The sequence below is a fragment of the Sinocyclocheilus rhinocerous genome, unplaced genomic scaffold, assembly GCF_001515625.1.
Source record: "Sinocyclocheilus rhinocerous isolate Xijiao unplaced genomic scaffold, SAMN03320098_v1.1 scaffold4355, whole genome shotgun sequence".
Lineage (NCBI taxonomy): Eukaryota > Metazoa > Chordata > Actinopteri > Cypriniformes > Cyprinidae > Sinocyclocheilus > Sinocyclocheilus rhinocerous.
In genome coordinates this window covers 104,133-115,738 of record NW_015665823.1, presented here as the reverse complement: position 1 = coordinate 115,738, position 11,606 = coordinate 104,133, and the positions used below count along the sequence as shown (strand labels likewise).

The 11,606-nt window shown below is 38.0% G+C and overlaps 1 protein-coding gene across 1 annotated transcript in view; it reads right to left on the bottom strand.

The window, feature by feature from the left end:
- The window catches only part of LOC107731530 (inaD-like protein), a 136,735-nt gene that overhangs the window by 116,350 nt on the left and 8,779 nt on the right, over nt 1-11,606 (bottom strand). Inside the window, exons 5-14 of the mRNA XM_016542641.1 lie at nt 10,764-10,872; nt 10,584-10,672; nt 10,206-10,347; nt 9,057-9,191; nt 5,004-5,083; nt 4,578-4,634; nt 3,884-4,018; nt 2,352-2,528; nt 2,125-2,193; nt 1,568-1,783 (exon numbers count right to left, since the gene is read on the bottom strand). Of these exons, the coding sequence (XP_016398127.1) occupies nt 1,568-1,783; nt 2,125-2,193; nt 2,352-2,528; nt 3,884-4,018; nt 4,578-4,634; nt 5,004-5,083; nt 9,057-9,191; nt 10,206-10,347; nt 10,584-10,672; nt 10,764-10,872 (1,209 nt within the window). The remainder of the gene's footprint in view (nt 1-1,567; nt 1,784-2,124; nt 2,194-2,351; nt 2,529-3,883; nt 4,019-4,577; nt 4,635-5,003; nt 5,084-9,056; nt 9,192-10,205; nt 10,348-10,583; nt 10,673-10,763; nt 10,873-11,606) is intronic.

Here is an 11,606-nt window from a genome sequence, read left to right as displayed (position 1 = left end):
GGGACTTTGGGCCGGTACTCGGTGTGTTTCCACCGCAGGAACCAGGATCTAAATAAAGTTCCTGGTAAAAATGTGCCCCTCAAAAAGTCCCTGCTCGTGAGGTAGTACTTTTTCAAAGGTCCGGAACTTTCGGGGGCGGGACTTGAGCGCTGAACATGCTGATTGGTTGAGTTCACGCAGCATTGTATTTCAACCACCATTTGCATATATATATTTTTTTTTTAAATATTACTGTTATTGTGTCATGAAATGTAGTTTTAAAAGTATTTCAGGCGAGAATGTAGTTGTTTAAAACTCAAATCTGCGGTTTATTTATAAAAACAGCGCCTATTTGAAAATGTGCTTCGCCGATTTCGGAGACGGGAGCTCCACGCGATCAGCCGTCGCTCAGTGCTCATGTATCCCGACGAGAGCAGCCTCAACTCGGCTAGTCCTTCTGACATTTGTCGCTGGCTCTGATGTCTCTGTAGTGGATAAACATAAGATATAATTCGTTTTGGGTAAATCTTAACAGGTAATCTTTGGTCTTTATTCTATTAATCTATTAATATGTTAAAATTAAAATGAAAACAGGGAATGTTCGATATAATATTTTGTTTCATTGTAATGTAGACCATGTACGTGTTCCCTGAACATTTCTGCGGCTATTAATATGTTTAAATGAAAACGAAAAGGGGCAGTGGTGTTTGATATATTTCGTCTTATTGTAAATACAGTGAGGAAAATTGCAGTAGCCAAGGTGAGCTGACTGATGTTATCAAGTACACTGCTGTTTGCAGAATTACCGGACTTGCGTCATCCCGTCCGCGGGAGTTCACACTCCTGAGTCGAACTCGCGAAGTCCGAACCAACGAGGATGCAAGTCCGAAATTTCTGTACTTGGTATTGAAACGCGCGCAGACCTATGTCACCAGACTATTTGCCTATTCTTCTCGGTACTTTAGACAGCGATGGAACCGCAGACAGCAACAGCTCTGGGGGAAAAAAAGTTACTGGTACAATTGTTCTGGGTAATTTCGGTGGAAATGCGGCTATACAGTTTCATAACATGCAAACTTCAATTATTTTGTAGATATATACAGCTTTACATGTGCTATCCATTTTTTTCCCACAAACTTGAATTATATGAAGACTTTACATACATTGACATAATGTTTTATAATGATATAATGTCAAATGTAAGACACTTTGGATAAAAGTATCTGCCAAATGAATAAATGTAAATGTTTTTAAAACATAACAGACCATGAAGACGTCATCATAATACTTGTATAGTGAATTGTGACTAGACCTCTTTCTTATATCAGTTTGCATACTGAATTTTGATTGGTCTTGTTTTTACTGCATATATTAATTAAAATATAGCCAGTTTTACAGTGCAAGGTGACTGTGTTGGTTCTTCCATGCAGATGATACAAAACAACACTTCTTGTAAATGCTTCTTGAAATGTAAATCTAGTTTTCTGTTTTTTCTCAGAGACAAAGATAAATATGAAGTTACTCTCTCCAAAAGAAGGTTTAAAAAAAGACAAAAAAAACAAAACAAAGAAATTAGTTAATTCCCCACCTGGTAGTCTAGTATGCTGAAGCCGAGACCTCGTTCTCCTTTCTCTAGTTCTACCACCTGCACATTCGGAGACCATAGAGCCAATTCCCCTTCATCCTCCTCCTCTTCTTCTTCGTCATCCTTCTCCTCGTCCATCTGCTCTTTCTCAGGGCTGCTTGGCTCTAGGGGCTCTTCTTCATCGTTAACCTCCCGCTCCACTGCTGTAGCCTGACGGACCCGAAAAGAAAAGCACAAATCACGATGAGATAGTAGTAGTTCTCAATTGGTGGGCTGCGACCCCAAAATGGGTTGCAGGTCTGTTCTGGTGGGGTTAACTTAATCAATCAAACCCTCAATCAAACTATGACTTTAAAAGACAAGTCTATATAATGTTACAAATTTTTCATATTGTAATTAAACTTTCTGAGATTTTATTAAATTTTTTTACTTTGTTTTTTACTTTTGTATAATAAACTACTTTGGTGCCACATGTAAAATCTAGAACCTGAAGCAAAACCAGTAGAGAACAACTGAGCTAAAATCCAGTTGTAAAATTTTATTACAGGATATGAACAAACCTGAAACTCTTCCCTCATGCTGTTGCGTAGACTTGTATCTTTGGCAAACATGGAGAGGTTATTCTCAATCTGTAAAATTATTACAAAATGAGCAGGCATATATTATTTTGCAGTTTTGTTTCAAATTATCGGCCAATGCAGAGAAACTTGCGAAAGCCAATTTTGACTTGCATTTGGCAGTTGTTGAGTGTTAATTTTGGACTCTCTTGCGTGTATGTACTCGGTACCTGCTCCTGTAGGCTGGCTGAGGGGCTGGATGAGTGCCACTCTTCAGATTCAGGGTGGTACTCGCTGCCCTCTTCAGCAAGGCGTCTGCAGCAAACCAAAGTAAAGGGAGGAGGAACCTCTCGGAGGAACGCAACAGCCTCCCGTCTGGATTTCCCATACAACTGCACGCCATTCACCTGCAAATACAACAAACATTTTATTGGGAGAATCTTCACCCACAAACGTACAGAAAATCTATCACTGCACACAATCGACAATTGAACACTAGGGGTACAAAAATAAGTTCACTTATGAAGTGTAACTTGCTTTGACAAGGATGTGAGAAATCATATTAAAATCCTATGGGGTGCTTATTAGGTTGGTGACTATATTACACACGGTCTTCTGTGGCATTCATCTGGCCATCTTTGATTGGCATTTCATGGAGTAGGCAAGCCTGAAGCTGCTATGGCGAGTGGGGGCGGCACTGTGCCATCTGCCCAAAACAGGAGGAAACCATGGTCTCCACACATAATTTCCCTTATACACACACACATACACGTACTAGGGATGTGCGCGACGACTAAGAACTTTTCCGTTTCCTTCTAATTCAAAATAATCCCACACCTTCTCGTCTTTCGCATGGTCATTTTTGAACACGCCGCAACTGACACGAAGAAAACGCATGTGAGGTCTGAGGTAAAAATGTAGTTTCAGATAAACTTTTAAAAATAATGTAATATTTTTCAAACTTTTTATTTTAACTTGTTATTTTAAAATGTTTTAAATGCAATGTTAAAATGATGGTAATTTGAATGATAAAATCATGTTTTGTTTTTGTGTGTAATCGACTATTGTTTTCAGTGTCGACTAGTAGGAGCTGTACCGTTTAGTCGACTAGACCCGCACATCCCTAACACGTACACACCATTACTGTACCACTGGGCTTCTAAGCATCTAGCAAGGCCAAAAGGAGTACATTAGGATGGTTAGGTTACACTGAAATATGGGATTTTCATAAACAATTCTTCAGAGCCTCCAACAAATGCACTGGCCCCAGGACGTAGCCTTGAGGTACGCCACATCTCTCTATAAGCCACTTCCCCTGCAGCCCTGCAAATCTCCCCTGCTTTAACCATCCAGGCTCCTGCCAACAGCAACAGGCTGAAGGCACAGCGGCCCTCGGCCACCAGACCAGGTGGGAGGGGGAAGTTTAGAGGGAAGGGGGCAGGAAGCAAGGCCAGTGGGGAGGTTAGGGCAGGGGACAGTCATGCAGATGGCCTCGGTCAGACTCAGGAGCCCTCCTGCCAGAACATCCACGAGCCAGCAGCAGCAGCAGCAGCAAGCCTTCCTGGATGCTTGGTGCTGGCAGGATGCAAAGGTCAGTGTTATTAAAGCAACCGAGAAGAGGCTCACCAAAGCAAGCCAAGAGCAAAACTGCAGGCTGGCCAAACCCTGAGAGCCCACGTAACCATAATGCCAAATAGTGAGGGTGCAGGGAAGACACATCGGCAGTGTAGATGCTGTTTAACGCACTTTAAAATGACTTTACCTCCAGAAGTTCATCCTCTGGTCGAAGCAGCCCATGTTTTGCCACTGGACCCTCAGGAGCAACTGTGGAAATGTAGTGATGTCCATCAAAAGTGTCTAGTTCCACGCCCAAGCGCATCGTGTGTATTGGGAGAAGCTGTAGAAACATAATTTTATGGTAAGACTCACTAATTGTAGTCACTACTGAGCATGACTGGGTGAGATTTTATATATATCTTAATATTTAAGTGTTTGCTCAAAAAGTGTTTCTTCAAAATGCTAAAACACAGTAAAATCAAAATTCCAGTTTTTCACTAAATAAACACAAGGATGAAATTTTTCTTTTCTTTATATGCACTAATATTACGCTATATTTTTACTAAAACACTTGAAAATATTAAAAGCTAGGTGGGGACTTAATAATAAGACCTTTCTGTGTGATCATTCAAACAAATTGTTCAGGAATTTGAATTGATTCATTGCAACAAATTGATTCACAGAAATTAATTAAACGTATTAACTTGTGAGGAGCTAAAAACCATCCTGATATCTTAATGCTCTCATACTTGCAAGTCATGAAACAAAGAAGGATTATATGTGACCAAACTCGCTACCATCTCCACTATATATTATGAATAATTGATACATCTCCCGGCCCTACTATAGAGATGAATGAACAAATTAATGAATCATAAATTATGCTGTTTTCACGTTACCTTAGAGTACTTCTGCAGCTCAATATCATCATCTATGACAGGGTCAAGCTGTACAACCTGTAAAAATAAAATAAAATGTGAATAAAATGTGAATAAAACATGAAAAAATAAAAGTGAAAAACAAACCCAAAAAAAAAAAAAACTAAACAAAAAATCTAAACTTTCTCCATAGTGGTAACCTCAAAGCGGTCAACATACTCCCTTTATGGTAAATAAACCCAAACAACAGTGTGTCAGCACATGAACTCAAATCCAATAGGAGTCAACTGAGGCAATCTACAGCCAGATTTAGCTGGTCGATCGAACATCTCTTATCACAGCATGCGTAAGTGCTGGTGGTTCTTGCTGATGTGCAGTTTGCTTCATGTTTAATTGAGAGCCGCACTTAGCATCTGTTAACATTACTTCCCCTACATTTTTGCTTACCATAACATCGTAATGTGGACCGAGAGCCTGCTCCCATTTAGCACGAAGCTCCATCTCCGTCAGCGGGGCCGGCTCTTGCACTACAACACACACAATAATGAGAGCAGCGTTTAAAGTTAATTACCGCCATTTGGGTGCCCACTGTCCGTGACAGAGTGAGTGGAAACGTATGACATTAATGTCAGGTGCTGCATACTAGCATGGGATTGATGTCAGGCTGACGGATGAATATAATCAGAGGGCCGAGAGTGCGCCGAGGGCAAGAGTTGAGAGAGGAGTCAGCAGTGATACTGCAGAAAAAGACAACAGGATGCCTGGGAACAGTATCGGCTGGAAGCCCAAAGGGCAATGGAGGCAAATAAATGGCTGGAACAGCTTTTATGGGCACTTGTGACCCTTAACTATGATATGGGGCAGAAGTAGTAGGGGGTTGCAGAGAAATATGCTCTAGCTAAGAAAAAAAGAAGCTATTCTGTAACCTAAGCTGTAAATTTAACAAGACACTTGCCATGAATAAGGTACAATTTGATCTCCCGTTACTACAAACAACCGAGTCACATTAAATATGTTGATAAAAATAAGCTAACATAAATAATACCTAGTTACAAAAACATCACATTTCAGTACATCACTTTAAAGTTTTGCCTTTTTTGGCTGCGTGCAACAAATTAAAATCATACAATGTCATAATGGTGACAGTCTTTTGAAATGACATTCAAATTATCATAGTAAAAGTATTTTTTTTATTATTATTATTACTAACTCCTTGAATTCATAAAAACAATTTAAAAGTTTGGAATCTATAATGTTTCTTAAATGTTTTTGAAAAGTCTCAAATGGGCACCAAGGCTGCAGTCATTCAACCAAAAATGCAGTAAAAACAGAAATATTGTAAAAAAAAATATTACAATATATAATAACTGTTTGATATTTGAATATATTTTAAAATACAATTTATTTCTGTGATCAAAGCTGTATCAGCAGCCATTACTCCAGTCTTCAGTGTCACATGATCCTTCAGAAATCATTCTAATATGTTGATTAGCTGCTCAAGAAACATTTATTATTATTGGGCTTCATTTGCTACTTTATTATTTTTGTGGATTTTCTTTATTTTTTTGGTCACATTTAATCAATTTCATGGCTCTTTGCTGAATAAAAGTCATTTATTTCTCAATTTCTAAAAAAAAAAAAAAAAAAGTAATAAAAACAATTGTACCCACCCCAAACTTTTAAATAGTAGTGTATATTTTATTAAAAACAAAAGCGGCAAACCTCATGTAAATGAATGAAAAATAAACGGCTTTTACTGACCACTTGTACAAAAAGCAGAAAAAAAACGCTTTTTCAAGAGTTTCGGTCCCTGCTGTGGACTGGTATGCTAAAGCACGTTACAATAAAAAGTGAAGTAAGTGAGTGAGTGAGAGCGAGGGATGTAGACCTGATTAAATTAGCATTTCCAACACCTCACTCACAACACCATTCATCACAAATGTTTGACTACATTAATACAGCAATGCATCGCTTCTACACGTGGGATGTCAAACCCCAGCCAACATCTGCAGCCCAGGTGCGGCACAATGGAAAATATGGAGAACAGGGGAAATGTTGATCACGGCAATGGCTTGTTATGTTTATGTATCAGGAAAAACTCTGCTGACACTGAGAATAAATGTCCACCCCCTATCCAAACGTCACTCAACATTTAATAGAGGGCATCACATGGGAAAAGTTACTACAGACTCACAAAAGTTGAGTAAATGAGGTTTTACATAGTACTTCCTGTGGTTTTTAACTGCTGTGGGCATTTCTGGAGCAACTGCGGACTGTAATTATACCAACGTGGACCGATTGTCACCACTTCTTTGTGATTGAGCGCTCTCGCTGTCAACTTTCGCAATGATTTTAATGGGTCGAAACCGCTGGTGTGACAGACCTTGGAAAAAGCGCAGAAAACCCGGCAGCAACTAGTCTGTGCTGTCCACATTTTTTTAACATTAGGGCTGAAACACATCTGTTTCCAGAGACTTTCAACTTTACATGACACAAAAGAAACCATATAATGGCACTTCCAGGGTAGTTATCTTGAAAATCGACAGGTGAAATTTAGCGAAGCCTCTCAGTTCACTCTTATCAAATGTCACGTCAATGTACCAAAACAGTCGCGCATTATCCATAAAGAAAATATTTAAACATCTACACGCTCACATGGCAATATAATTTCTTAAGACCACAGGGAAAAAAGGCGGGAGGTGAAAGCATGATTAAAGCGGTGTGTGTTTTGACTCGAGGGCGGCTATCGTTTTACACGTGCTATGATTCCAGCTTTGGGAAATGAGTCCCTGACAACCAATCATTGTTATCCCGGGCATGTATTGGCCCAGTGCAACAGAACGCTTTATTTAGGAGTTTGGCAGGTACCGGGTCTTGTCTGGATTAATTAGGGCAGAATGTAACCAGAGCTCAAGGCTGCTTCGGCTTCAGCCAAGGCCCGCTCTTCCGCTTCCAGGCCGCCTATCTCCATATTTATATCTGCCGGCTAACATGACTGAAACAATGCCTGCTAAGCTCAGTGTAGAAGCTGGCCTGAATCTGACCTCCATCCAGAGGGGAGCGGCAAGTATCGGATTCATCAGTATTAAGTTTAAAGTATACTTGGGTATTATTTGTTTGCTTGGGTATGCGTACAGTGTAGGCATTAGTGTAGTACAGTGTAGTAATGATACTCTAAATAAGAAACTAAAACTACCAGTAGGTGGCAGTAAATGTCTTTATGAGAAAATCATTAAGTCATTCATTCATTCATTTGATTTGTTCAAACGGCTGATTCATTCAGGAATGAATGGCTCTCTTTATGAACGGGCCATTGAATCATTGCTTCAACCGATTTGTTCAAAACACAGATTCATTCACTGCTGCGTTTCTTGGAGATGCACAACACCTCTGCTGTGGCTTTATAGGTAATATTTTCATTGGGAAAATTGAGCAAAAACAGACAATACTGTAGCCTATTTAAAATATAACAATATCAACTTATTTACTGAACTGTTTTATAAAATCACATTTGCACTCACGCTATTCAGGACAGAAACAAAACTTGTGTTATATTGCTCTCACTCGTTGTGTGATATCGCTTATCATATGACATAAACATTAGACAAAAACTCATACGGGACATTTTTTCCCCAATATCTTACATTTTAAGGGCGTATAACTGCATTTTATATAGGCTATATCATGCGGTGAGTTGTTGCCCTGCATCATGTTTGTCAACAGTCAACTATATGAAGTGTAAGATGACGTACAGGTCTGGGCCGGTGCGTTAATTGCGTTAAAATATTTTAATTGCATTATTTTCTCATAACTAATTAATTAATTAACAAACTAAAACGACAGCCCTAGTTTAGAATTTGAAAAAGACAAAAATACTGAGGAAGATATTAATTTTTGCAGTGCATGCAATATTTAATGCTATGACTTTATAAATTTAAGACTTTCAGTTCTGATGTAAGACCTTCTAGGTTTTCGTTTGCTGTAAACAAAACTTGGTTCTCGCGAAACATTCTCACCGGAGCTTAAGCTACGCCTACGTCATTCACTGGAACGCCACTCTCTTGCAAACACGTGTACAACAGTTAGCAGAAGCTAGAGATTACAGTTTATTAAGTTTTAAATATGGATATTTTTCTTACACAGACTCATCAATTTGCTTCAGAAGGCCTGTATTAACTTCCCGGAGCCGTGTGGAGCACTTTTTATGATGGATGGATGGATGGATGGACTTATTTGGGCTTCAAAATCTTGACCCCCATTCACTGCCATTATAAAGCTTACTAGTAAAACTTACTAGCAATGATGTAAACTCGAAGTTTCATTCCCTGCATGAGCACCCAGGCTCAACATATTAATAAAAAGCCAATCAAAACAAAGTGAAGGATGTTTTTACAGGAGCAGAACAACAGAGGGCTGGTCTGTGTAAAGTATGTGGTATCGGCCACATTGTTGAGCACCTGTATGTGAGTGAACAGATGTGTTTGTGTTGTCTGAACTCACTTTTCCCCTGCAGCTGTTGTTTGATCCCACTCAGAGCAGAGTCCATAGACTCCACAACAGAGCCCCTCTGAACATCCGCCCGCGCCTTGATCTCAGACGATCTCTTCAGAGACACACGCGACGACTCTCTCTGGACTGTATCAACACACCAGTATACGAACATACACACTTAATTCTGAATCAACATGTATTTTTAACAAGACACAAACAATCATTTATAAAGATGTAAATAAATATATATACACACACACATACAGTATAAGTCAGTCCAAGACTATTGAGGATCATAAAACAGTGTTATGTCAATTTGTCATAGCGAAAGTTAATAATGTCAAGTAGGCCTCAAACTTGTATTTTTACAGCAATAAAAGCTCCAATAAAATTGACTTGAAATTCAAACACTCTCACACGTCAACAGCATGTCTTGACCACCACAGGCAGATTTTTCCTATATCCTGTTCACTACAGGAGCTCCCATACAACCATTATACAGGCATTTGCTGAAAGCCTGTGGTTTTCCTGATCAAATACTGTCAATTCATATATACGTATTTCCTTTAACTTAAAAAGGGAAAGGAATGCGATAACATAAAATACATTTTAACTTCTAACATTCAAAGCATCTCATATCTATTAAATATAAATATTTGATATAAATTATTAATATACATTTTTATTTGTACAATTTTTACATTGATTGTCAGCCCTAAAGTCAACACTGTATTTAGTGATTTAAAGATCTTAATATTTATTTCTTTACTTTACATATACATTGCTATTTTGAAAATTAACAAAAGTAAAAAGTGTTATTATTTCCCAACAGGCCAGTGCCTTAAACAAACACTTTATGGATGAAGAGTACATCCATAAAGTGTAGGGAAAGTTTTATGATTTTTTAAATTTATTGCAGATATGCATTTGCACATAGTATTTGTGTCTGAATTTCCAGGTTTTGATGCAGTATAACAGTCCAATAATATCAGATATTTATTTTCTTCAAAATTAACAGAATGCATTCAAACGAAAATACTATAAATATTTACTATTATTATTATTATTATTATATTTCATAAAATCTTAACATTTTTATTTGAAAATATTTTAAATCTAATGACAGCTCTGATCCGAACACAATACATGTCACTTTACCTTTATCTAGCGATTTCTCTACAGCTGTCCTCTTGGGCGAGTTGACCTTCTTAATGAGGGTAAGGTGTACTATATCGCCCGTCCGCTTCATTACCTCCAGGACTTCCTGGTTGGTGAATCCCTGGAGGTTCACGCCATCCAACTGTTCCCACAGACACAAAGACAATCAAGAAGTCACTTCAGGCCCAGCTAACCGACTGATTAGCCTAGCGTGAGGCTTAGGAAAGCGCGACAGCTCAAACCCGTTCTTATTAAAGTGTGAATCGACGTGAAATGAAATAGACGTCTCACTTAGTTGGCGTTCTGTTCGGTCAGAGCGCTTGTATGGACACAAGCCTAATTAAGGTAGAGCTCATTAAAAAGTGATTAAGAACCCACTGCTATTATTCTGTCGTGGACGAGGATTTTCCCGCTCTGCTCAGCGGCGCTGCCTGGAACCACGTTCTTCACGAAGACACCCACCGCATCTGACATGCAACAGAGACGAGAGATAATAATTAACAGCGTACTGATTAATCGTCGGGTTTCTGGGAAAACAAGGCAAAATATGTTTCTTACCCTTAGTGGTCAAAGCGTTGTGTCCGATTATGGAGATCCCGAGGCTCTGGCCTTCCTTCTTTTTTAACGCAACTTCATGGATTTCGTAGCCCTCCAAATTTGGCTGCAACTTTACAGATCAAACACTGACATTTGTTTTATTGTTTCTAAACACTGCTTTTTGTTACAGGGTGAATCTACAAAAACATGTTTGGGCCCTATATTAACCTAAAATCAATAGAAAAAAATTATACGACATCACTGTGAGGCGTCCGGGTGTACTTTTGGCGTACATTAAGAAAAAGTCATAGTGACTCTAACTGAATTCCCACTTCTGTAGGACAGTTATACAATTACTGTAAAATAATGATTTTTTTTGGCTTAAATCAGCCTAAAAGGCTAAATAATTCTAAATATGCTGTATTAATATTAATAATGTATACTTTTTGCATTACAGTTAATAGAATTTGGAGATAATTAAAAAGAAATTATAAAGCAAAATAAAATAAAGAAAATGTATCCTCCAATGTCTCCAATGTCTTGCAGACAATGCTTTATGACAATGATCATTTTGGTGACCAAAGTACTTACTTATTGTTAAAATAATGTCTTGATAAAAACTATGATCACAGAATTTGCCTATATAAAGTGATCTTTTAAAATTTTCATTTTAAATTTAAAATGTAAACATTATATACACACAAATTAAATAAATAAATGAAATTGTATTATTTATTATATTTTTTTAAAACAAAAACAGAATAATTTCTTCTTTGTTATTCATTTTAAAAAGTAAAAATTATATATATACTTATATATATATACAGTGCCATGAAAAAGTTTTTGCCCCCTTCCTGTTTTTTT